The sequence below is a fragment of the Fistularia commersonii genome, chromosome 8 (genome assembly GCF_037954325.1).
Source record: "Fistularia commersonii isolate RoL2024-O1a breed Wild chromosome 8, RoL_Fcom_v1.0, whole genome shotgun sequence".
NCBI classification, from domain to species: domain Eukaryota; kingdom Metazoa; phylum Chordata; class Actinopteri; order Syngnathiformes; family Fistulariidae; genus Fistularia; species Fistularia commersonii.
Window position 1 is genome coordinate 13,719,622 of NC_141291.1, and position 25,221 is coordinate 13,744,842.

At 42.6% G+C, this 25,221-nt stretch overlaps 2 protein-coding genes across 5 annotated transcripts in view; both read left to right on the forward strand.

Moving 5' to 3' along the window:
• The first annotated feature begins 1,159 nt into the window (after nucleotides 1–1,159).
• On the forward strand, nucleotides 1,160–15,795 carry cpa6 (carboxypeptidase A6). The gene is made up of 11 exons (XM_086150370.1): nucleotides 1,160–1,281; nucleotides 3,656–3,731; nucleotides 9,623–9,747; nucleotides 11,145–11,259; nucleotides 11,725–11,826; nucleotides 11,915–12,019; nucleotides 12,939–13,049; nucleotides 13,434–13,524; nucleotides 14,237–14,439; nucleotides 14,620–14,704; nucleotides 14,830–15,795. The coding sequence occupies exons 1-11, from the start codon at nucleotides 1,160–1,162 to the stop codon at nucleotides 15,042–15,044; spliced, it is 1,350 nt and encodes a 449-aa protein (XP_086006496.1). The 3' UTR covers nucleotides 15,045–15,795.
• Nucleotides 15,796–20,360: 4,565 nt separating this feature from the next.
• arfgef1 (ADP-ribosylation factor guanine nucleotide-exchange factor 1 (brefeldin A-inhibited)) overlaps nucleotides 20,361–25,221 on the forward strand; it is a 56,149-nt gene continuing 51,288 nt past the window's right edge. For all 4 annotated transcript variants that reach the window (XM_086151267.1, XM_086151268.1, XM_086151269.1 and 1 more), the window contains exon 1: nucleotides 20,361–20,683. In XM_086151267.1, coding sequence (XP_086007393.1) covers nucleotides 20,560–20,683 — 124 coding nt within the window. In that variant the 5' untranslated portion in view covers nucleotides 20,361–20,559. The remainder of the gene's footprint in view (nucleotides 20,684–25,221) is intronic.

The following is a 25,221-nucleotide window of genomic DNA, read 5'->3' on the forward strand; positions in this document are numbered from 1 at the left end:
ATCCATTTTCTTTCTGGTTTATTTTTCCGTCTTGTTGCACATTTTTCTTTTTATTTCATAAGTCAAACCTGATCAGGGTATGAATGGCGTTGCAGAAACCTCAGGGGGAGACAATGCAGAAAACAAAAAAATAAACACTCTTCGTTGTTTACATGGTGAAGAGCCACGGGTTAGATAAATGTTGACGATTGAAACTGTCTGACAAATTTCGAAATTGGGGCTTCATCGATTAAATGCCCAGTCATTAATCATATGCAATCGCAACTGTCATTTTAATATTAAATTAAATTAAATTAAAATAAATTACAATTAAATAAAAACGTACATATTTCTTATTTGAATATACACATTTTAAATAAAATTAAATACAATTCATTTCCATTCAATTATTTTACATTTAATTAAATACAATTTTTAATGAGATAAAATTTAAATTAAATTGAATTATTTAACATATAAAAATATTCAATTTATTACAATTATTTTGAATATAATTAAGCACAATAATTTTAAATAATTTTATCAATGACAAGGCTTCATTGATTTAACAGTCTGAGAGTTTTCATATTTGTGACCGCGACAACAGTGGAACATGGAGAAGATAAGACTGATCCTAGTGTGAGTTTCGCCGTCGCCCCCGCCTACTCCCATCCATGTGCTCACATAAAGGCTTCTCTGAGCGCACAGGGTGCAGGGAGGGGTGTCTACTTACCGACCTCCCCGACACCGGCCCACGTGACGTGGGTCCTCCTCGTTTAGAAAAAAAAGAACAGAAAAAAGAGAGAGGGAGAGAGAGAGAAAAAAAGAGAGAGGGAGGAGAGGGGGGCAGCTACCCTCAACCTCCATCCAAAGCTTCAAAGAGGTGGTAAATGCTTCCCCTGTGCCAGTTGACCGACTTTCGCACCATTTGCACCTTGTGCGTGTGTGTGCGGGCGTGCATGTGATAGACTGAGAAAGAGAAAGAGAGAGAGAGAGTGAGAGAGAGAGAGAGAGAGAGAGAGAGACTTCTCTGCTGGCTGTAAGCTGGACCGCGTCTGCTTGACCCGCCGACCCCCCCACCCCTCTCCAACCTCCCGCCCTTCCTCCTCCTCCTCTTCATCCTCTCCACCTCTGTGTGTGTGCGTGTGCGTGTTTTGGCGCACTCCCCCTCCGGCCCGGGATGGCACCGGAGCGCCGGGGCGCGTTCGGCGCCTCCCTTCTGCCGGTTTGCGTGGTGATCCTCTGCGGCGCAGCGCTGCGTCCCGCCGCCTGCGCCTACCTCTACAATAACCGCTACGCAGGGTGAGTAAAAAAAAAAAAAAAGTATCCCCATTCATTTCTGTGGGTCTTGCGGGGGAAAAAAACACGCGTACAGGACGTTATCTCCCGTTCAGAGTGCGAACAAAGGGACTCCATAGGTCTCCACCGTTTTGAGACATAATATGGGGCTGTTTACGATCTACCTGCATGGATAACTAGTGACATCCAGGACAAGCCCCTATCTGCTGGGATGAAGATGAAGATGAGCAGACTGGCAGTGAAGCAGCAGTTCATAACTATATGAGGGGAAGCAAAAAAAAAACTATATGGTTTGGGTCGATTTGGGGTGAAAATTTAAAAAAAAATGAGAGCAAATCATGGGAATGAGAAACAGTCACATCAAATTCGATAAGTATAGTAGAGAATGTGTCTTAAAACATCTTAATGTGGGGAAATTTTAGTGCGCACAGCATGAAAGTGGACAGGGAAGTCGAGGTAGTTAGGTTGTGATTATTGTAAGTTAAAGGCAGTTGCATTGCAAAGTGTTGGAAAATATGGAAAAAAAAAAGAAAAAAAATGGAAAAAATAGCAGTGGACGATAGCAGCAGCAGTATTTAGTTCAGATATCGTCATGGAGACGGTGTGACCCTTTGGGTTTGGTTTCACCACAGGCCGAACAGAGGAGCGGGCACCTCTGATGGACCCCTCCTCTTTCTCAGTTGCCATCAACTTATATTTCCTGAAGGATTTCCAAAATGGGGGCGGATGACAACATAAGTAGATCGATACATTTAATAGATAAATATAAATTCTCTTAAATGGTAATAGGAAGTTGGTTTGTTATCCATTTTTAATTAATTTATTATTTTTTAACACCCTTGCATTTTCGGTGCCTTGTTTCCCCCCTGTCTCACTGATTATTTTCCAAAAAATAGTGAAAGGATATCGGGTGTTATTTAGCAGGAAATGAGAAGTTCCTGTGAACTTTTGCATGATGCTTAGATTAGAACCCCTTAAAAGTTTAGAAATGGAAGTCTAACAGTCTTTGAAGATGAGTAAATGACTCTGCTTGCCCTGCAGAAATACCGAGCATTCATGAGTCTGGGCCAAAAAATATATATGCATGATTATATTTATATCATTATTTTGAAATTTTTTATTTTAAAATATGGATAGTATTTATTCATATATTATATAATATTTTATATTATAATCTATTATATATATATATATATATATTATATTGTATATTAAATGACAAAATCACACCTCCCGGATGCTCAAGTGTGTGTGTGTGTGTGTGTGTGTGTGTGTGTGTGTGTGTGTGTGTGTGTGTATGTGTGTGTGTGTGTGTGTACAAGCTGATTTAAAAAAAAATCACATAAACTTGAATTTAAACCAAAAAACCAAGGAGCTATGCTGGAAAAAAATCTCTTCTTGTCAGGTTTAAAGTCCATCCTCTATTGCTGCCATCGCCAGGGAGATGGGATTTACTTTTCAGTGTTTGCAGTCAGTGAAACAAGATGGACGCTTGTGGCCTTTTGTTCCTCAAAAACCACCCATCGCCTTTGTCTGGAGGAACTCAACTTCCCATGTGACAAAGTCCGAGGAAGTTTTTAATGAACCAGGGGGTCCAGGTCTGAAATCTGCTGGCTGAGAAAACATCTCTCTGTCCTCCAACAATGACAGATTTAATTCTGCTCCATGTGACTTCCGGATTCATGTTTTCAAACTTCCAGCATCTGCTTTTCCGGTTTTATTTCATCTGTCTAGCCCTGGATAAGAAATGGAGAACACAGATTTTTTCTTTTTAGCTCATTTTGAAATACAACGTCAAACTGTAATAAATATATTCCCCAGCTAAAAGTCGGGAAACTTAATCCTCGGCAAAAAAAACATAAAAAACATTATATGAGAAATGTTTAAGTTCATAACTTTATATTATAAAGTTGGACGTGTTTCATTGTGGATAGTTTGGCTGTCAGAAAATGGAAAGAAGGCGATTTAACAATCGCAATGGCGATAAAAGCAACTGACTCGTAAATCTGGCGCAAACGAAAACAGATGCTTTCAATGTATCAATCTGCGGGGCCTGTCAGTTATGATTAAGGTATTTGCGAAAATGCAAAACAGCTGCTGCTACTGTCGCCAAAATGCTACCTGCAGACCTGGAGACAATGAAACATAATCCTTAGCGGCACCCGAGGCCTGACGGCTTGACCTCAGGCCTCGAGCGAGAAGCCGCCCGTCCTCACTTCAAACGTCCGCTATTGTGCCAGTCGCCCTCTATCAGCAGCGAGACCGGGTATTACCTGTAACTTTGCCACACCAGATATTCTATTACCGTTTAATTCACTGCCTGGGTACATTGAAAAACCCAGTGGACGCTTAGAGCAACTCTGTTGTTTTTCTCCAGCGATCAAGTCTTCCGGATCAGCCCGAATAATGACGAGGACGCCAGCGTGCTTAAGAAGATCCTGGGACATATGAAGGTCGGCGCTCTCTTTTAACATGTATTATTACATACATCTAGTCTTGAGATACATTTTTTTTTTGCTCCAAATGCTATTTTACAACTTCTTCCATGAATCAACCTACTCCATCAAACCCTGTTCTCTCTTCTCTCACACCAACTTACTTCATTTCCTCGGTTCAAACCTCAAACACACAGTAGAACCTCAGCTTACGAACGTCCCATCATGAACAAAACAGCCTACGAGGAGTTTTCGATTAATTTTGAATTGACCTGCGAACAAGCCGCAGTGCACGAACACCCAAGCAGAAAAAAACTCACAGGCTTTCTGCGTTGTGGCATTGCAGCATCGTAGCGTAGCAGCAGTCCAGAATGGTATTACGCATTGTTTACATGTTGTGTTCTACTGCTATAGCACTTTTTTGTGCTTTTTTTCAGTAAGTAAGTGCTCATTATGGCTCCCAAAAAAGTTAAAAGTGCTAGCGGTGTGAGGAAGAAGTCAAGAATTACAGTCGATCTGAATAAGGAAATAATAGCCAAAAATGAGAGAGGCATTAGCGTGCCAGAGCTTGCCAAGCACTACGACATGGCTAAGTCAATCATCTGCACGATTCTGAAGAACAAAGATGCACTAAAGACGACTGATGTGGCTAAAGGGGTGGCAATGTTAACAAAGCAAAGGTCTCTAGTATCAGAAGAAGTAGAAAAGTGATATTTTGTTTTGGATGAACGAAAGAGAGCTTGCTGTAGATAGCATTAGCACTGGTGTTGGCGTAAGCAAGGGTCTCGTTTGTGAGAAGGCTTTACTTTTGCCTGCTGATTTAGAGAAGGAAATGTGCAGGTAAGAAGAAAAAGAACATCAGAAACGCAGTGATAATTAAAGTAATGTCTAATTCCTTTCTATATTTTGCCACAAATAAACCCGTAAAAAAGTTTCTAAGAAGTTGGTTTTGAGGGCCTGAGAAAGGATCAATGGGATTTACACTGATTTCAATGGGAAAAAATTGATTCAGTCAGTCAAAGGATGAATTAAATTTGTAAGCCGATGTTCTATTGTACTCACTATCCCTCTGGCTCTTCTGACCTTATCTTCAAAACACCTAACATGTGTCGTCCCTCTGACGGATCAATTCCTATATTACAACGTGTCATTTTTTATTATTCCACTTGCGCCAAAACCTGGGGTCCCCCAGGAAGTGCTTTTATGGTACGGTCACAGATAGAGGCAGGCGCCGCCAAGGCGGTAAAAAGTATGTAGGGGGGATGAGGTGACAAGAGGTCTGGGGACAGCAACGGGTGCGAGTGCGGTCATCTGTTCCAGCCATATTCCCCCCCTGAGACACCCCACCATGATTGGACGACGCCAGATATACGAGGGGACGTGCAAACACACACACACACACACATGGGTTTTATTTGCGCTTGGATCTCTCGCGCTTTATGGGACAAAATGAGCGTGTGTTTAGAAGATATTGAAATTAAAAGGGAAACCCTGGAGGCCCGGGCTCACGCAACACAGATGACCTTGGTCTGCTCTGGTTTCGGCTTCGGCAGCAGACGTGGGGGAAAAAAAACGAAGGAAAAACAGACCTGCAAGAATTTTGATTTTAAAAAGCGAAGTGGCACAGACTCCGAACAGGCAGACGAAGGGAAAGGCGACCAGTTTTTTTTTTTACATGACAAAAAAATCTTGCACAAACAAACAAGCAAACAAACAAATATAATACACAAAGTTGCTTGGGAAAAGCAGAATTTATGGCACTTTTCAGCAGAAAATGTCCTCCGCGGCTACAAGTAACCATGTGCTATGCAGTGTGCTCGATTGTAAAGTAGTTATAGAGTCATAAGTGTATTTGTGCACAGTGTGTGTACATTTGTATTGGAGTCAGTAACCATGACTATTACAGCATGGAGCGTTGCACTAATAATGTGTTTTACACCGATTTCTGTGGTCTGATTTAATTATTGGTCAATGCTTTTTGGATGAACCATTTCCTCTGCAACATATGGGAAGCATCCTCCCCAAGTACAATGCAAGTACTGCTCGTGGATTTCTGAATCATTTGGATGGAAGTTTCCCGGATTGAAATGTACTATAAATCATAGAATTTGCATTTGCAGACCGGTTAAAGGAAAAAGAACCCCTTGATTACAATGAATGCTAAAGTATTTATTTGAATGAATTCTTCAAAACAGATATCGGTGAATTATAACCCTGTATTGGCTCTGGTTGTATTTGTGCAACCCTGTTGTTTTACCGGGGCCACAGAGGTCTGAATGTACTTTTTAAAAACGGTCCAGGGCCTGTGCAGCTCCAAGCAGTGGAAGACTCGACAGGTTCCAAAATGAGGTTTTAATCTCAGGGAGGGAAGAGAGCTCCGAGGGACGGATCTGAGCGACATGAGTCTGCGTTCGGCCAGCAACCACAGATCTTCACACCCAACCGAGGCAGTGGCCATAGGTGTTTGGACAGCTGTGGACGTGTTTTCATTAGCTTAGCCCCACTGAAATGCCTCTGGTGCAAGGGCTAATATTTTCAGCCTCCGACAAGGTACGAGATCAAACAATAAATGGCTTCTATTCATTGCGCAAAATACCAGCAACACGTTTACAGACTAATCGTTCACTGTGTTTGTTTTGGGCCGAGGCATGTCTAATCGAGATGTCAGGTTTGATTGTTTTTTCACGATCACCTGAACACTCCCCGGTTGCAAATAAAAAAAGGAGCAACGCTAATGTCTGACAGATGATTTCTTAACGACAGGAGCACCTGAACGCACCGTGCGGAACAAATGCTTTCCTCAAATCTAAAAGATAAGGCATTTCCACATGGCACATTCTAATATTAACATTAATATCATTGAGGGATTTCTGAATGCCGAAGGTTATGACACTCATTTTTTGTAGTCCCTTCGCAAAATCAAAATTTCTCCATTCAGATAGCTTTGTGCCACGAACGTCTGGGTCAAATGTCTACGTTTTCGGCAATGAGACAAGGAGATTCATCCGTTCTCAGCCCAGATATCTGGTTACCTGTAAACACCACATTCAAGGAGAAGAGAGACTTAATAACTCGTTCACTGATTTGTCAAGACAGTAAGATCATTTTTCAGTTTTGATGTTAGTTATCAGCACAATATCTAGTAATTAAAAAAAATCCTTGTGTTGTGATAAAAACATCCTTGTCTGTCACTTTGGAGCGACTTGTCAGCAAAGACATCTTACATTAACCATAATGAGAGATTCCGTCTGGCACGCTCTGCTCTGAAATGTATTTCAGGCTCTCAAGTGGGTCGCAATCCCCCTCTAACTCATCAGCTTGTGAATGTTGAATTGGATATTAGGATATTTTTTTCCAGTTGCTAACACACTAAAATGACATGCATCACACAAACATTTTAATTTATACACAGAGAGCAAAACCTCTTCCCAAGTCTTGAGAACTTAAACACATTTTGTGCTTGACACTCATTTTTTTGCAAATTCAAATGGCACTTTTTTAAATGCACTGAACTCTGCATAAGACACGACAGTCCAACATAAAGTCACACATTTGCCATTGCAAAACTGAAGATGAGACTGCTTTTCATTATGCGCAATAATGTGTTTGACATAAATCTGGTATCATGAATTAGATGTGTGCCATTTGATGCCAAAGTTTGATTTTACTAATGCTTTATGTAGTTTTGGTTGAAGTGCTTCATTTTGCAGTTTGGGTATAAGTTTTTGTGAACTGTGTCAAGTATTTTGAGTCTGGAAAATTGTGTTTTAGCAGTTGAAAAAAAAAATCAAATTAGCAAATGCCACGCTGTAGAATTCTGCCACTGAGAACGTATGAGGACACGCGTGATCAAAGCCAATGCTTCTTTTTTTTAATACCGCCACAAAAAAACAACAACCACAATTTACAAGACATTAAAAATGCATTACAAAGAAATGCTTAGGTTTCGAGAGGTTAAATAAAAAACTGCGTTTTATTTATTTTGGATGACCCCTCCGCCATTAATTCTCATATAAACACTCAGTTTCACCTCAAGTGCCTCGAGGAGAAGCTTTCTTTTTTTTTTCTTCACAGAACCATAACTTTTGTTTTGTTTTTTTTCATCCTGCTCGTGCTTTTATTGCATCACCTAAAACAACACTGATCCTGTTTATAGCTGTGCTATATACACATACACACAGAAACGAAAATACCGCAAAAACAATCAGGAGATGAGGGAGACAAAGAATGTGTCTTTAACCCTCATAAATATAGCTGTAAAATTTTAGCTCGGGAGTTGTTTAGGAGTAGTCTTTTCTAATAACGTATGTTGGAGAGCCTTTTAGGCATATGTGTTTCGGATTTGTTTGGCTAACAAAGGATCAGTGTTCAAACAGTCGGGGTACTTAACCATTTGGAAATGGCATAAAAGAGCCGCGGTGGTTTCTACTCCGGGGCAACATATTTTCCGACACAGGGTATTTAACCCCAAAAGTTAGATTAATCTGGTATGCATCCTGTAAACCATTAAAGCAATTGACACATTAACAAGCGTGTGTGCCAGCCTTCATGTGTCTGCCCCATGCTCCAAATGAATGCCAGCTGACCTTCACACACACTGGCAAAAGAAAAAAAAAAAAAAAGCAACAGTCTCTTCCCGTTGCAGTGACTACTGTGTGTATCTCCCGCACACCAGTGCCTTCTCTACTTGCTAATAAAATACTCCTTCTCGCCATTTCTCCCCCACTGTGATGTTTTATCAGTGCTAGCACATGGTGTCTGCGTTTTTTTGTTTGGCCAGGGCCAGCGTGTTTGGTCAATGGCCCGGTTGGTTCAGCTAAAACAACCAGCCCCTGCTATCACAGCCTGATAGCATGCAATGCAAGACAAGGTTTTTGTTACTAATCTGAGGTCAAACCAGGCACAAGGCGTATGTATCTCCGCTTCCTCCTTAAATATTTTGCAGTTATCGGAATTGTCCTGATGGTTTTAAGGTTTACCATTATGATAGAGGCGTCTGTTTAAAATTGTAAGATTCTAAACGTTGACCTGCACCGTATTCCAACCCTACAGATTTTAATAAGGACCAGAATCATGATTGGATGATTCTGTAAATAACCACAATGTGCTGCTATTTGGTGTAACGTTAATATTTAATTCTATTACTACTTTGTATCACACTCAAGTGCAACAATCATAAAGAATCTCTTCCTATGAGCTCCAGCACTTCAAGGATTTTAGTCTTCCATCTCTCTACATCTGCAAGAAGAAGCATCGGAAAAGTGATGACATTAAAAAAAGTTTGCACGTTAAAGCACCGAAATAAAGGTATCTAGTATTATTATAATAACTTATATTATCGGAAGTGCAACCGTATTACATTCAACGTGTCATCCCTCCCGGATTTGTACACAGAGTCAACAGTCGACGAGCTAATTTAGGAATATTTCTTTGTGTGTCGAGCTATTGTGGGTAATGTTGCAGAACTGTTCTATGCATATGTAATTCAATTAATCCATTCCGGTTCCTTGATTCATCATGCTCAGTATATGACTTTTTTAGATTCAATTTATTCTCCTAAATAAATTATTTTCCTTGGGCTGCGCAATTAATTGAACTATTATCAACATAATGATATTACGTTGTGGAAAAATATGAGCATACCGTTGAAATAAGAGGAGCCCGCTTGTTTTGTAAAGTCTGCTGCAGTTTTTTCTCTGAAAAATTAAATGGGGGGGGAAAAACAAGTTGAGTCACGTCACAATCTCCATAGCCAAGTTACTACATCACAAAAATAATCTGAAACAAGAATACTGGGATGCAGAATTCGATTCATCCCTTTTGACGTTCTATCTTATATTATGCCATCCTGCAACACGCTTATGTCATTGTCATATAATCGCATATTTCTGCTTCCCATTATCTTTCAGGTGGACCTCTGGCAGCCCAACAGTATCTCTCTCATCCGTCGTAATACTACAGTGGACGTGCACGTGAAGCGCAATGACACAAATGGCCTCCATGCCAGCTTGAGGCAGGAACACATTGATTATCGGTAAGATGGTGCAAGTCGGAGTATTCTACTGTACTGTACTTTTACTGTACTCGCTGGCGCTTCTGTTGTTCTTGACATCCGTTCTCCAAACGATGTTCAAGCTATCTGCGCCAGAATTTATGATTTGTACATGCAGAGGGTCTTTTTGTTTGCATGCAGAAGACACTTATACTTCCTCAAAGCTGAGCCCTACGAACACACACACACACACACACACACACACACACCATAGCCCCCTCTCACATTGAGCTCCAAACAGCAGCCCTTTCATCTCTCTGCCCCATCCCTCTTCCAACAAATTAACGTTGAAATGATAGGTGTTTTATCAAAGCAGCAGCAGACAGAAAGAATTCCATTGTCTTCGCCGTCCTAAGGGAGGAATTGCACATCTGAGGATGAAGTTTTTTCTTTTCCTTTTGTTGATTGACTGAGAACTCTCTGAAGCTGGTGAAGGCAAGGCTGCATAGGACAGTCTGTGGTAGGTAGCTGGGTTTTTTTGAGGAACCGAGGTGTCAAAGATCTCATTTCACTCACAGAATATCCAGCTCGCTTTTGTTTTTAATTCTCGCTCATGTAGTTTTGAACAAACGCACTTCTCTGAAAAGACGGTGAAATCCAAGGAGAGACATTTGAAGACGTAGCTGTTGTGAAAATAGATCCCATCATCTGTTTCAGATTAGCAGACGCTCAAATATGAGAGCCTATACGAGCGCACAACGATGGTTATAATTATGGTTTCAGCCACTTTTCAAGACACTTCATTTAATGACACAGGACATAAGTGGTATCACAGTTAAGTGAGGGATGAGGAAGAGCAGTTTCATAATTAAAAATAAGAAAAACAGGGATTTCGTACCACTACCCAACACACCTCCGTGAAAACAAAAAATTAAATATGTTTCATTTTCTGTCCCAGAAGGCAAGATCATTAAACATCTCACCTGTGTAGAAAACTAGACATGGGGTCAAAAATAAAAAAATCAGCTTTTTAAAATCTAGATATTTGATGCAAAACCCGGGCAAATGGCCAAATTTATTACTGTGTGTTTATTGTGTGTGTGTGTGTGTGTTTGTGTTTGCACCCTTCTACTTCCTGTTCCTTTGCTTGGACCACATTCTGATTTCACCGTGACACCTGTGATGTTAACTGACTGCATCTTGCACATTTGCGTTGCCATTAAGTCGGACTGACTTAAAAAAAAAAACATCTGCTACGTTGATCAATCTTACACACGCGCGCAAACACAAAACGCACACATACACACCTTGGCAAATCTCTTAAATACAGAGTCACACCTTTGTAATTGCATGCCAAATAATACAATAACGCTTAACCGTAACATACCCCATAAAACACACGCTATACCCAATGTCTTCCTCCATCCCTCCTTCCGCAGGGTGTTTATCTCCAATCTCCAGAGGGAAATTGAAAAGCAGACGGGATATCGCTCCTCTCGCAAGCGGAGGTCAGAGTCTCAGTATGACTACGAGATTTACCACTCGCTGGAAGAGGTACATGCAAAGCCTCCCATCTACCTACCTATCGCTCACACATGCACACACACACTGGCACACACACAAGTTCTAATGGCCACGCAAAGTAAACAAACATCCTTTTCAGAGGAGTTCATAAGCTCCCAATTACTTCATTCCATAGGTCCCTCTCACCCGCAGACCATTGCTTTCACACATAGCAATACGCTACGGTGCTTCACAACACTCCATAGATTTTTAAGTGTTTATTTTTCCCAGTCGATCAGCTGGTTCGCGCTCGTGAATCTGTCAGACACCACCAAGCAGCTGGGCTTGCGTGCATTTACACACGGACGTCTGAGAGCTCTGCCGCCCTGCTGTCGAACCCACACACACACACACACAAAACCAACACACACACATCTCCATCTTATCCTTATAGCTGCCTGCCTCTTAGCAACGTTGCAAAAATCCACTATATATATTCATTTTCAAATCCTTTAGATCCAAAGCTGGATGTTTGAGATGAACCGAAGCCACTCGGACCTGGTGGACATGTTCTCCATCGGGAAGTCGTATGAGGGACGACCACTTTACATCCTTCAGGTAAAAACTTGAGAAAAATGAGCGCTACCTACAAAACACTTGAAGAAAAATGATATTAAAAAAGCTGACTGTGCTCATCTCCTGTCAGCTAGGAAAGAGAAGTCGCCCCCACAAGAAAGCTGTGTGGATCGACTGCGGGGTTCATGCAAGGGAGTGGATAGGACCTGCCTTCTGTCAGTGGTTTGTCAAAGAGGTAGTCATGTTATTCCTGTCGGCAAATCTTTTTACTTTATGCATTGTTTTGTTATCTACCCGTGTTTTAGTCGTCTTCTAAATTAGAGGCCTTGGAAAGCTGATTTGGTCTCATGGGTCTCCGACAAAACCCTGAACATCTGTTCGCTTGCGTCAGGCAGACTTGCGAAGGCTCGAGAATACCCTTTATTGTTCAGATGTGAAACATAGTCCAGACATTTGCAAAAGTTTCATTACAGCCTCTCAGTCTTGCTTAGAGTCCTCTGAAGCAAAAATGGTACCAGACCAGAGGCGTTCATTGTATACAAGAACATTTAATGGCCGAGTTTATACCACTTAAAAGCCAGATGAGTGGGATTTGCAACACCGACTAATGCGTTTAAAATAAAACATGGGAATATTAACAGAGCACATCACTCTTGATCCATCAGAGGCACTTATAAATAAAAGAATGCTAAGGATTACCTTTTAAAAAAGTCAACGTTTCAAGTAGCTTGTTTTAAAGCTGCTTTTTCTCAGGCATTTTCTTGAGGCTGTTCCTTTCACAAAGACATCTCACGGTCAGCCACGATGCGGCGTCTCCCATTTACAAAAAATTCCATATAGCAGAATACTTTTCAGCATTGGAATGGAGTTACCTGAATTGGCAACTAGAGGGCATTGTGTCATCTTAGTCCAACTTAAAGGCCAGTAAACCTGTCTGTTAGAGCAGCCTTTAACAGTTTTAGTCCTTCCTGGTCCTCATGAGTGCTATTAGCAGACTCTAGTAGTGATTCTCAACATGTACACCGTGTGTTTATCCACAATGTTGGTATATATTATTATTAAACCCATATGAAGGTCAATTTTGAGCACTGGAACCAGAGTCATAACCACATGGCCACTTTGTATATTTATGAATTTCTCTCTGATCTACTCAGGCCCTCAGTTCATACCAGTATAACTCCACGATGAAACGACTGCTCAACCAGCTCAATTTCTACATCATGCCCGTCTTCAACGTGGATGGATACCATTTCAGCTGGACAACAGTAGGGAGGCTGCTTTTTCATTCTTTCATTTTTTTTTTTTTACTAATAATAATATGTTGCTTGAGGAGAATTGTTAGGATTGCATTGCTCCAAATTTACTCAGGATTAAAGTAGGAGTTGATTTTGTTGACAACTTAAACACAAAGGAGAAAATGGGAGTTTTGTCACGATGCGGTCCATACTTGCATGTAATCGTGCACGCTTCAAGCAAAATAATTCCTGTTAAAAATTACCCTGCAATGCATTCTCAGCTGCACATCTGCTGTTATTAATAGAACCAGTTGAGCCGCGTAAGGGACAGCTTAGTTGTTTGGAAATGGCAGGTACCTCCCTTCGGTGCGTGTGGACAAACAGATGACGGCGTGCGTTTTTTTTCCCCCACAGGATAGGTTCTGGAGGAAAACGCGGTCCAGAAACCGCAAGTTCCATTGCAGAGGGGTAGATGCTAATCGAAACTGGAAAGTGAAATGGTGTGGTGAGTTTGAACGTCCCGGACAAACACTTGAAACATCATCACACGGTACTTCTTATCGTGCACTGCTGTGGTGTGATGAATTCCTACACTTGGCTGATGCTTATCTGCGTGATGTCATTTGCTCGTTGCTGATCAGCCGAGTTATTTTTTCGCGTGTCAACTCATACAGTACCCCACCAAAATACAATATTCTGCAAAAAGCATAATGAAACTGTGATAGAAACAATCGAAGTTTCTCCGGTATATTGGTCGATCTTTTCCCTTTAATACAAATTAACGCTCCAAAAAACAAAGCATTAAATAACACTGACAGAGAAAACATCATAACAATTAAGTTGCGGCCTGATCTTAAAAAACAGGCTCCATAATAAAATGATTTTAAAGAATTAATTAAAAAAAGTTACGTCAAATTGACTGCTAATGTAGAAAGTGATCGGAGCCACCGATTTACAGCACTCAGGAACACAAACATTCATTTCGACCACTCAAAGCACAAGAACCTCTAATAATTGTAATGGAAAGAGCCAGGGCTCAGCTAACGATAAGCATCATGGAGTAGGTGTTTCTGAGAGGTGTGTTTGAAACAATATTTGATAAAATGTAGTGACTTCAGCCCATGACTACATTAGATGTTCCCACTGCCTGTAATTTAACTGAGCTGAAAATGTCTGCATTTTTTTTAGCCTGCCTCTTTATTTGTATACCTGCACAGATGAGGGGGCCTCTTCTCATCCTTGCGATGACACCTACTGCGGTCCTTTCCCCGAGTCTGAACCTGAAGTCAAGGCCGTGGCCAAGTTCCTGCGGAAGCACAAGAAGCGCGTCAAAGCGTACATTTCCATCCACGCATATGCCCAAATGCTGCTTTACCCATATTCGTACAAGTACGCCACCATCCCCAACGTCAGCTGTGTGGTAAGACAGCCATGTGTTACATATGAGGTGTTTATATCTCACATATGAGATGGCGATCCATCGGATGATCACAGTGCGGACTTGACCTAGAGAAGATCTTATTCATAGAAGGAAATGTATAAATGTATATATAGGAAATGTATACATTCATCAGCGAGTTCACCTTTTTTCTCTCCACAGGAATCAGCAGCTTACAATGCAGTAAACGCTCTGTACTCTGCATATGGAGTGAGGTACAGGTACGGACCCGCGTCTACAACTCTTTGTGAGTACTCTTTCCGCTCCCACTGGTACTGGCCAGGCACTGGCTTGCTACTTGCTTCCACTAAAATGGCGCAAAATGCAGAAAATACCATTTTAGTATTGTGTCGCTCTTCTGTTCTCCAACAGACGTTAGCTCCGGCAGTTCTATCGACTGGGCTTACAGGAACGGGATCCCATATGCGTTTGCGTTTGAGTTGAGGGATACGGGATATTTCGGCTTCCTCCTGCCGGAGTCCCTGATCAATCCCACCTGCACGGAGACAATGAGGGCAGTGAAGGCCATTGCATCAGGTCTGCTGAAGAAATGCCGGACAGACAGTTACAGATTTCCATATATATGAGCACTTGGTAGGTCGCCCTCACGGCCACATATCACATCGGCTCATATTCCCTCTAGATATTATCAGGTGAAAAGGACCAGAAAAGTATGCTTTTTTTTCCTCCTTCTCACTATAGTTGTTCATATCAGTTTTGCTTCTGAAAATATTACAACTGACAGTAATGGGTTGCCGGTGCCAAAGATCATACATCAGTCTATATAAATTTGATAGAACATTTAATGTCAGAGAGCATCCCGATGGACCCTGGAGATCCATTAATTCCAAAGTCCACCTCAAGTCTGGCAAAGAGCCTGTTTAGTGTGAAATCTAAATCTTGTCCCTCGACTGAAGGCCCATGTTGCCCGACACAGACAATAAGGAAATTATACGGATGATAAATTTTATTTCCGTTAAAAAAAATGTCATTTGTGCACTTGCCATTACACAGCAGCACTTTTTTCATGGAAAAAAAGGAAATGAAGTTTTTAAAACTACCAAAAATGTATTTTCCAAAACAAATATGACAGGACAGGTCCATGCTCAACTGCTTTTTGACATCACACTCTACATGCTTATACTACAAGGTAAATGCCTTTATTACTGCAACATTGTTGGTGTTTATAATCTGCTGTCACTTGACAATCAAGGATGCTTGAATTGAATTGACATTTCTTCTCGCTTTTGGTCTGTTTTCCTCTTTATTTGGTTCCATCTGCAATATAAAAGGCATGACTTTTCAGTTAACTAGTTAACTGTGTGTTATTACTCAGGAATAAATGACAGTGTCAGAAATGTTTACTTTTGACATCTTATGTGCTTAATATGAGATATTAATAAATATGATATCTGACTTGAATAAATGTGATGACATTAACAAACTCTGTAACTGTGATATGGGGCATTTACTAAGTTATTAATATTACAATGATATAATATATAGTAGTAGATATACATAATTTATATCCAAAACATTTCATTGCCATTCTGCTTTTATTTATAGATTTAGAGATGGTGCATGACAGTCTATAGCAAAACTGAAGTGAGACACCTACAATTGCAAGATTTGTGCTGTAAAAGTAAGACTGCATCATTCATAGCCGAATTGAGGAACGTTTTATTAAATTTCAATTTGAGGTCACTGATGGAATAATCACTGACTAGACTGATGACAGGTAAACCACAAAAAAAAATATAAAGATCTGTGCTGTTGAGATTTTTCTTATTAAATTTACATATATCCAAATATTTTTTTTGACTCATGCAATACTGGCCTTAATTGTTTAAGATTAATAGAAGGAAAACAGAAAGCAGATATTCCTTTTTTTTAATGTACCGGCAAGATGTTTCCTGGGCATTTATATTTATATTAAATCAGCATAAATCACACATAAATGATTAAAAAATGTTACCAATAATGAATATACATCACGGACTTGTAGGCCCACAATTTTGCAACATTAAAAATCCTCCAGTGCTCAAATATGTGTGTTCCCTCTCGCTCCTACATGAGAACGTTCGAGCGTCATCGTGAAAAATGACAAGCGTGCAGAGTTCTCTAATCAAAGGACATAACAGCACCCCACCATTTAGGAGTGGGGGGGAGCTTCTTCTCTATATCACAGTCAAAAGTTTTTATCCTACTATTAAACTAATACCAGATAATATAACAAATTAACAAAACACACACAGGTTTTCACTAATGCATACACTCAGGAATTTGTTTCACACACACGACAGTATGAATCTAAAAACATATATCAATATCAAAATATGTATGTGTATCTTTACAGTATAAATATCTATCTATATGTAAATATCAATATCAAAAATACCCCTCCTTGAGCTACCGTACCGAGCTGGAGGGGTTTGTGCGTCACCTGGGAACGATGCTGTCGGGGGGGCTTTGTGCCCCTGGAAGGATCACCCAAGGTAAACAGGTCCCAGGTGAGGGTCTAGACAAAGTGCAGCTTGGAGGACCCACATGAACAACACAAACTTTGGTTCCAGTTTTCCCTTGCTCGGATGCAGGTCACCGGGGCCTCCACTGGTACCAAACCCAGGGGCGGGGCTCGATTACGAGCGCCTAGTGGCCGGGCCTTCACCCATGAGGCTCGGATCCTCTTCCCCTGGGCTCACCACCCAGGAAGGGCCAAGGGGGCCGGATGCAGTGTGAGCCAGGCGGTGGCCGGAGCGGGGTACCTTGGCGGTCCGATCCTCGGCTGCAGAAGTTGGCTCTTGGGATATGTAATGTCACCTGTCCGGCAGGGAAGGAGCCCGAGCTGGTGCACGAGGCTTAGAGATTCGGACTAGATACAATCGGACTCACCTTAACACACAGCGTGGGGTCTGGAGCCAGGCTGCTAAAAAGAGGCTGGACTCTTTTTTTTTTTTACTCTGGAGTATCCCCTGGTGAGAGGCTCCGGGCAGGTGTGGGCATATCGATTGCCCCCCGACTCAGCACCTGTACGTTGGGGTTCAACCTGGTAGACGAGAGGGTAGCCTCCTTCCGCCTTCAGGTGGGGGGGGCAGGTTCTGACTATTGTTTGTGGCTGTGCACCCAACAACAGTTCAGTTTACCCACCCTTCTTGGGGTCCCTAGAGGGGCTGCTAGAGAGCGCTCCTATCGGGGACTCCCTCGTTCTACTGGGAGACCTCAAAGCTCACGTAGGCAACGACTATGTGACTTGGAAGGGCGTGATTGGGATGAACAGCACCCCCAATCTGAACCCAAGCAGTGTTTTGTTATTGGACTTCTGTGCTTTTTACGGATTGTCCATAACGAACACCATGTTCAGGCACAAAGATGTCCATATGTGCACTTGGCACCACCACACCTTAGGCCACTGTTCTTTGATCGACCTTGTGGAGGAGTTTGGGGAGACCATGGAGAACAACTTCCGGTGGGCATTGAGGAGATTCTGGTCCACCATCCGACAGCTCAGGAAGGGGAAGCAGTGCTCCGTCAACACTGCACAGTGGGAGTGGGGCGCTAGTAACCTCCACTCAAGACGTTGTAGATCAGTGGCCTGAATACTTTCGCGACCTCCTCAACCCTGTTGAAACTCCCTCCAAATAGACACACCAATGTCTATGGCTGAAGTTGCTGAAGCTGTCAAAGCTCTTCTGTAGGGAGGCCCTAGAGGTGGATGAGGTCTGCCCTGGGTTCCACCCTGGATGCTCTAGGTCTGTCACACCTCTGCTGCATTGCATGGATGTCGGGGACAGTGCCGCTGGACAGGCAGAACAGAGTGGTGATCCCCCGCTTCAAAAAGGGGGATCACAAACCTCAGCCTGCCTGGTAAGGTCTATGCAAGGATGCTGGAGAAGAGGGTCCACCGGGTCGTTGAACCTTAGTTCCAAGAGGAGCAGTGTGGTTTTTGTACTGGAACATTGGACCAATTCTATGCCCTTGGCAGGGTCCTTGAGCGGGCATGGGAGTTTGCCCAACCAGTCTACATTTGTTTTGTGGATCTGGATGAGGCATTCAACCATGACCCGGAGGCAATGCTGTAAGGGGTGCTCGGGGAATCTGGGGAACTGAACCCTGTTATATGGGCTGCTCAGTCCCTGTATGATTGGTGTCAGAGCTTGGTCCACATTGGACCCGTTTCCGTTGAGAGCTGGACTCCACGAGGGCTGCCCTTTGTCACAGATTCTGTTTGGAACTTTTATGAACAGAATTTCTAGGTGCAACCAAGGCGTTGAGGGGATCCGGTTTTGTGGCCGCAGGATCTTTTAGGTAAACTTAGAGACAGATACACCCACTTCCTGGAGAGTGTTCTTCACTTGAGTGGATGTTGTGAAGGGCTTTTTCTTTACTATGGAAAGGATTCTGCAATCATCCACCATGTGATCTTCCATGGAACGTCCAGGTCTTTTAGTACCCAAGCTCACCAGTGCACTCTTTTTTCTTTTTCTCAGAATTTACCAAACTGTTGATTTGGCCACTCCATTTCTGCTATCTCTGTGATGGGGTTCTTCTTTTTCCAGCCTCAGGATGGTCTGTTTCACCTCCATTGAGAGCTCCTCTGACCACATGTTGTGTGTTCACAGCAACAGCTTCCAAATGCAAACACCACACCTGGAATCAACACCAGGCCTTTTAACTGCTTAATTGATGACAGGTTATCAAGAGATGAGCCTATGCAGCCTTGTTATTTTTTTGCAACCTTCTGAGTCAATTGTCCAATTACTTTTGGTCCCTTGAAAAAGAGATGGCTACATATTAAACAGCTGTAATTCCTAAACCCTTGCTCCAATTTGGTTGTGAATACTCCCAAATTACAGCTGAGCGTCTCCCCTCTAAGCCCATATTGATTATATAATTGTATCCTGATTATGTGTTCGTAAACAGCTAAAATAACAAAACTTGTGTCACTGTCCAAATATTTCTTGGCCTCACTGTATATGTACTGTAGAAAATCATGATCCCCTCCACACGTTTTCAAGTATGCAACAAACTTATCTTGAAATATGTATGTATACATACACAAAAAACAAAAACAACAAACACGTATGTATATACGGGCTGTTGGTCTTAATATTAAGGACACACACATTTATATGTACATATGTATATATATTTGTATTCATATTGTATATTCATATAATCAAGTGCCCCTAAAACATGTTTTCCAGCTTTCAACAAACACATGCTGACATACATTTGCAATGTGAATTAAATCAGTGATGTGAGGTGAGTACTTGGTCTTAATATAAAGAAAACAGCCCCCACCACACACGCACGCATATACTGTATATATATAAACACACTCACACACACCAAACATTTTCAAGCAAACAACAAACTTATTTTGAAACACACACATATGCTTACATACATTTGGAGTACTCTTTGAAAAGTTGGTCTTAATGTTGACACACAAACACACACATATACAGTATATATACTGTTATATACTGTATACTGTGTGTGTGCGTGTGTGTGTGCATATATATATATATATATACATATATGCACACACACACATACATCAAGTGCCCTTAAAACGTGTGTGTATACATATATATATATATATATATATATATATATATATATATACACACACAAACACACATATATATATAAAATGCTTTATAACATTGGCGTGGAGGTGGCGTGGGGGTTCTCGGTCTTAATGTAACGGGTAGCGGAGGAGACACTATGATGTCACAAAGGGGACGCGGGGGGGGGGGAGGCGTCGATGATGTCACTGCCAACACGCGCGTCTGCATAAAGGTGTAATATTCCCTGACGGGCGCGCGGCCGGCCCCTCACCTCTCCCTCCGCCGCGCGCCGCCTCACTGCGGCCGCTCGCGAGCGTACGTGACGTCGTTTCCTCTCTCCAACATGGCGCAGGAGGCAGGTCGCTAGTGGCAATCTGAGGGATTTACCCCACCTTCCGCGTTTTATTTATGTTTGTCTGCTTCGGGGCTGCGAGGCCGACATTCGCTCCGGGGGATCCATCCGCAGTCGAGGCGGCCGCAGCCTCCGTGGGGACGTCAGGCGACGCCGCGCCCGCGATTCCGGTGCGTCATGTTCGAGGGCAAAAAGACGAAAAACATGTTCCTCACTCGAGCTTTGGAGAAGATCTTGGCCGACAAGGAGGTAAAGAAGGCTCACCACTCTCAGCTGCGCAAAGCCTGCGAGGTGGCACTCGGTAAGTTCGGGTCGTCGCCGACCCCCCCTCCCTTCCCCCCGCACCCCACGGCTCCGGCGCGGACACGACACGTCACGCCACGCCACGCAGCCGCGTTCACTTTAATTCACCAGTTTCTCCCGCAACGGTTAAAAAAAAATCGCCCGTCGTTGAACCGACAGCGTTTTTGACCCCCCCCCCACCCCCCGCCCTGGCATCGGGAAGGGAGGAGGGGTGAATTAACAGATAAATAAATAAATGAATTAAAACCCCGGCCAAGTGTTCGCGATGGACGTGGCGCGGCCGCCGTGGACGCGATACCGGATCTTACGCGGAAATGGTGCAGGAGGGGTGGGTGTTCGCCACATTGAACCGATGCTGCGAAACTAGCGGTGATGTGGGAACAGGGCCGGACGGCAACAAAAGTTGCCCGGGGTTGCATCTGCCCCCTCCCTCCTTCGCCCGTGCAGAAAGCCGCACGTTGGCGTGTATCGGGGCACCGCATACACGGGATCGAGGTGGTGCGGTGCCTTGTCTTCCTCATTAGCACGGGAGACGTAGCCGGTCGGCACTGGGTGGGGGGAGGGTCGGCTGAAGATGCATTCGACTCTTAATGCGTTCTTTTTCAGCCTCTCTTGACTAGGTGTGCAAGGGGCGGGGGGGCAGATTTTGCCAACTAACGTTGAACCCCCAGGTTGCAAAAAACAGGAGGCGACAACTGTCAGTAGCGCCTCCATGCTAGAGCCAAACCACCGTCTAGAAGCGCGTATGCTACTTCCGCCTTGAAATTGACACTAAAATGCGACGATAACATTCGCTATCCGTGCTTGGGGTAGGATCCAAGAGAATAACAATTTTGCCCAAGAAGACGTTAATATTCTTAACATGTGTTTATCCCTTAAAAAGGCCGCTTAGCTGCTGTTCGCCACCGCCTGTAGCCTTTTATTTTGAAGGCAACACTGACGTGCACCGGGTATGGATTCGATTACGCACGGCAGCTTCACACGATCATTTGTTAGCAGGTGTATTGTCCCCCTTAGAAATGACTGTTAGTGTCATAACACGTCAGTTTTAAGGCGATTAAAGCAAACCGAGATATATATGCTCAGCCAGAGTTACTATGCTACTCTTGTACCAGATTTTCCCGTGTTAGTTCTCACAACAAACACTGTATACTGTCCTGTGTCCCGGAACAACCGAGCATTTGTCCTGCGCCGGGAGTAATTTAACACCGGCGGAGAAACAATGAAACCATCCTGTGCAGCAGCCAACATTGTACCTGTACTGACAGCTGAGGCCTCTGTCAACATAGTTAGCAGTTGCGGGCTTTCGCATGACCTTGGAAGACTAATACGCGCTTGATAGTGTTTGCAGAGACCTGCGTCGATGTTTTGGAAAACAAGACGCTTGGAGCGAATAATATATTCCATCCCCCCCTGAGTTGACTTGTCACTGGAGCTGAGAGAGGAAAAACAAGCCGTGTGGGATGGGTGCGTCATCATTAAAGGATTTAAGGGGTTTTTACACACTTGTCAGAATATATGAATAGTTCATCAATAATGGGTCGCTGGCAGAAAAATATTATTTTGCCCCTCCATTCAAACTCGAGCTGATATTCTCTCAGTGATGCCCAAATGCTGCCGATTGGGGGGGAAAAAAAAAAAACCCTGTCCAAATAGTGCTTTTAAATTTGTAGTCATTTGCACTTAGAAACCCAGTCGGTCTGCTCATAACTGTTTGAGTTGCGGTCGAGGGGGCATTAAAATAGGGCAGCTTAGAAGCCACGAAATAGTAATAAACAATCAAAACTAAAATCACTATATGATGTAGTATTAGCAGTGATAAACTAAGAAAGTTCACGCAAGTCAAATCACCCATAAAGTGGTAGTGCAGTCAAGAATACTCTTCGGAAATTAACCGTATCAAATACATTAGTGATGGAGGAAAATTTAAAGCTATTGCAACTGGCCCAAGGGGATCTGGATCCTGCCCATATGGGAAAGAGGAAAAAAAAATCTTTAAGAGTTGGTTGTCAAAGCGGGACAAAATCAAATGGGTTTCATGCAAAACTAGCCCACCATATCCACTGGCCAAGGAAATAGTCATCTCTGTTCAGCAGTGGCTTATAAAATAATAAATAGACCCAGAGCCGCTGTACTGCAGTGCCACGTAAAAAGTTTTTTTTTCGAGAACAGTTTTTAGCAGATTTTCAGCTCAATGTAGGGCCTCAGAATCAGAGAAAGATCCTGTAAAAATGAAATTTTAGGCATAGGATTGTGCATTGGCATCATAGTAGAACATATCAAAAATGACTGGGTGACCGAGAATAGAGAGGACTTACATAATCCCTTTCAGCTCGTGGGATTCTTGACTGAGTTTCCACTGCTTTCCCTTAAAGTCCTCTTGTTAAAGACCGTTCATGTCAGAATCTAAGCTTGGTATTTTATGAATTTTTCATCAGAATGAACTATTCTGTATTTTCACAGTACAATGGTATTGTATCATTCGAGGAAGTGCACTTGGGAAAGAGGAAAGGGTTTAACTTACCTTCCCCAGCCAGACAGAGAACATCATCTTTGCTCCTAATGTGACCTTTCCCTTGGCTTAAAAGAAGGCGTTCGGCGTCCGTCCCACTGAGGGAATGCTGTATAATTTTTCTCAAAATAGTGGAGCCCGGCACAGGTTTCTGTGACCTCTTTATCGAGTTGGCTGTTTTTTTTTTGTCCAGAATGGTATGATTCTGAGGAATTGCTCAAAATATCAACCCCGGCGATCAGAGACCCCTCGGGCTGCAGCTTCACACCACTTCTAAAAACAGGTGTACCGCCCTCTGTTCAGTTCTGTCACTTATTGCGAGATCCATAGCTTTACGGAAGGTCTCCCTGTCACCAAACCTAGCGGGATCCTTTCCTGTAGAAAAGTTCCAGGTGGTTTTGCTGCTGGTGGAAAAAACAGTCATACTGTGAATGTAACAAGCAAAATCATAGGACCAAGTGCAGGCTGTGTCCAGGCTGGTAGTCAATTCCCGCTGAGCACATTGCTCATTTTCTCCACCCTAAGGGTGTTTGATCTAAAGATTATTTGAAGAGGTCATGGCGACCGCCAAACCTGTTGCAACCCCATTCTAGGATGCCGCCGTTAAATTTGCACTGCCAGCAGATGCACATTCTGTTCTTGTGTTGGTGGCAGCGACAATTTACTACGGAAAATTTGTCTTGGAGTGTGTTGCCATGGATTGACAGGTGTCTATCAGCTGGAGATTACATCACTCCTGCAATGTTTAAACAGTAGTTTTAATCTTTCAAAATCACACCAGTGCTCAAAATCCCTTGTGTTTTTATCTAAGTACGTGAGATTTTTTTGTAATATAACTTTAGTTTTTAACCTAAGCATGGGTCACACCAGCCCCCTTTTTGTACAGCTTGCTCACTGCGGTGCAACTGCTCTGACACCACCGTCGGGAGCCTTTGTTTACGCTGAGGGAGACAAAGCTAGTGTGCTGCCGCTCCACCGTGCAGCTTCTGCCATCCCACAACGGAAGTAGGAACACACACATGCACACGGATGTCACTCTTTTGAATTGGCTGTTACACCAGTTCGCCTGTACCTTTTTACAAATGCATTACTGTGTGTATCCTTGCTGCATGAGTGGTGGAATGTTCCACCTCCACAAGATGTAATACAGACAAGGCAAAAACGTGGCATCATATTCTAGTCTTGAGAAGAGACAGGAATAGTATGAGAGACATCTTCTCATTTTTTATCCCACCGAGTAATGACCTGCAGTCCAGCCACCTATATCCTTCATGATGGAAACAACTTACCAAGTGTATGAAAGTGTTGTAGAGTTTATTATGGTATCATGGGTTCTAAGATGATGCTTTTTTCTTTCAATTCATTTATTGCATAAAGGAGAGGTTATGAGGGGGAAAAAAAGAATTTATGGCTTATCAGTGACATCGACAAGCTCCACTGACTCACAAATGCGAGCAGGCTGAAACTAAACTGGGCCAATCACAGATGTATAGGATCAGTGGAAATCCTTGATTTTCAGGCAGTCTGGCTTTATTAATCCAAGAGAGAAAATAATTCAATTAATATATACATTTGATACACACTGAAGATAAAATTTTTTCGGTTGATTTGGCAGCCACAGCCTGAAGATTATGAATGATAGAACCGTGCTGTAGCTGTAGAGACATTTCTATGAAGGAGGGTTTTTTTGTTTGTTTGTTTATAATGAGTTTGAAAGAAATTGGTGCAAAAAACCTTTGAGTTCCATTTCTTTTCACTGTACGTCAAATATCTTGCCATTGTTCCAGACACATAATTGGCGAGAATCTTTAATTAGTCATAGAGTTGCAAACATCTGTGAAACATTCCTATAGAAACGGTTCACTTCCACTTCAACTGAATTTGTCACTATTATTTGTCTTGTATTTTTGCTTCTTAAATTCCTCTTATCATTCTGGACCTCAATATTAGCTGCCACACAGACTGGTGCTGATAGAGGTGGGGTCAGTGTTGATCAGTAATCAGAATTTTACAAAAAGGAAATA

Bases quoted from the DNA above. Each gene is read 5' to 3' on its own strand.
- cpa6 (XM_086150370.1), top strand. From the start codon at position 1,160: ATGGCACCGGAGCGCCGGGGCGCGTTCGGCGCCTCCCTTCTGCCGGTT. The intron at 11,260-11,724 runs GTACATGCAAAG...CAAATCCTTTAG, and splicing joins TTTACCACTCGCTGGAAGAG to ATCCAAAGCTGGATGTTTGA. The intron at 14,705-14,829 runs GTGAGTACTCTT...GTTCTCCAACAG, and splicing joins ACCCGCGTCTACAACTCTTT to ACGTTAGCTCCGGCAGTTCT.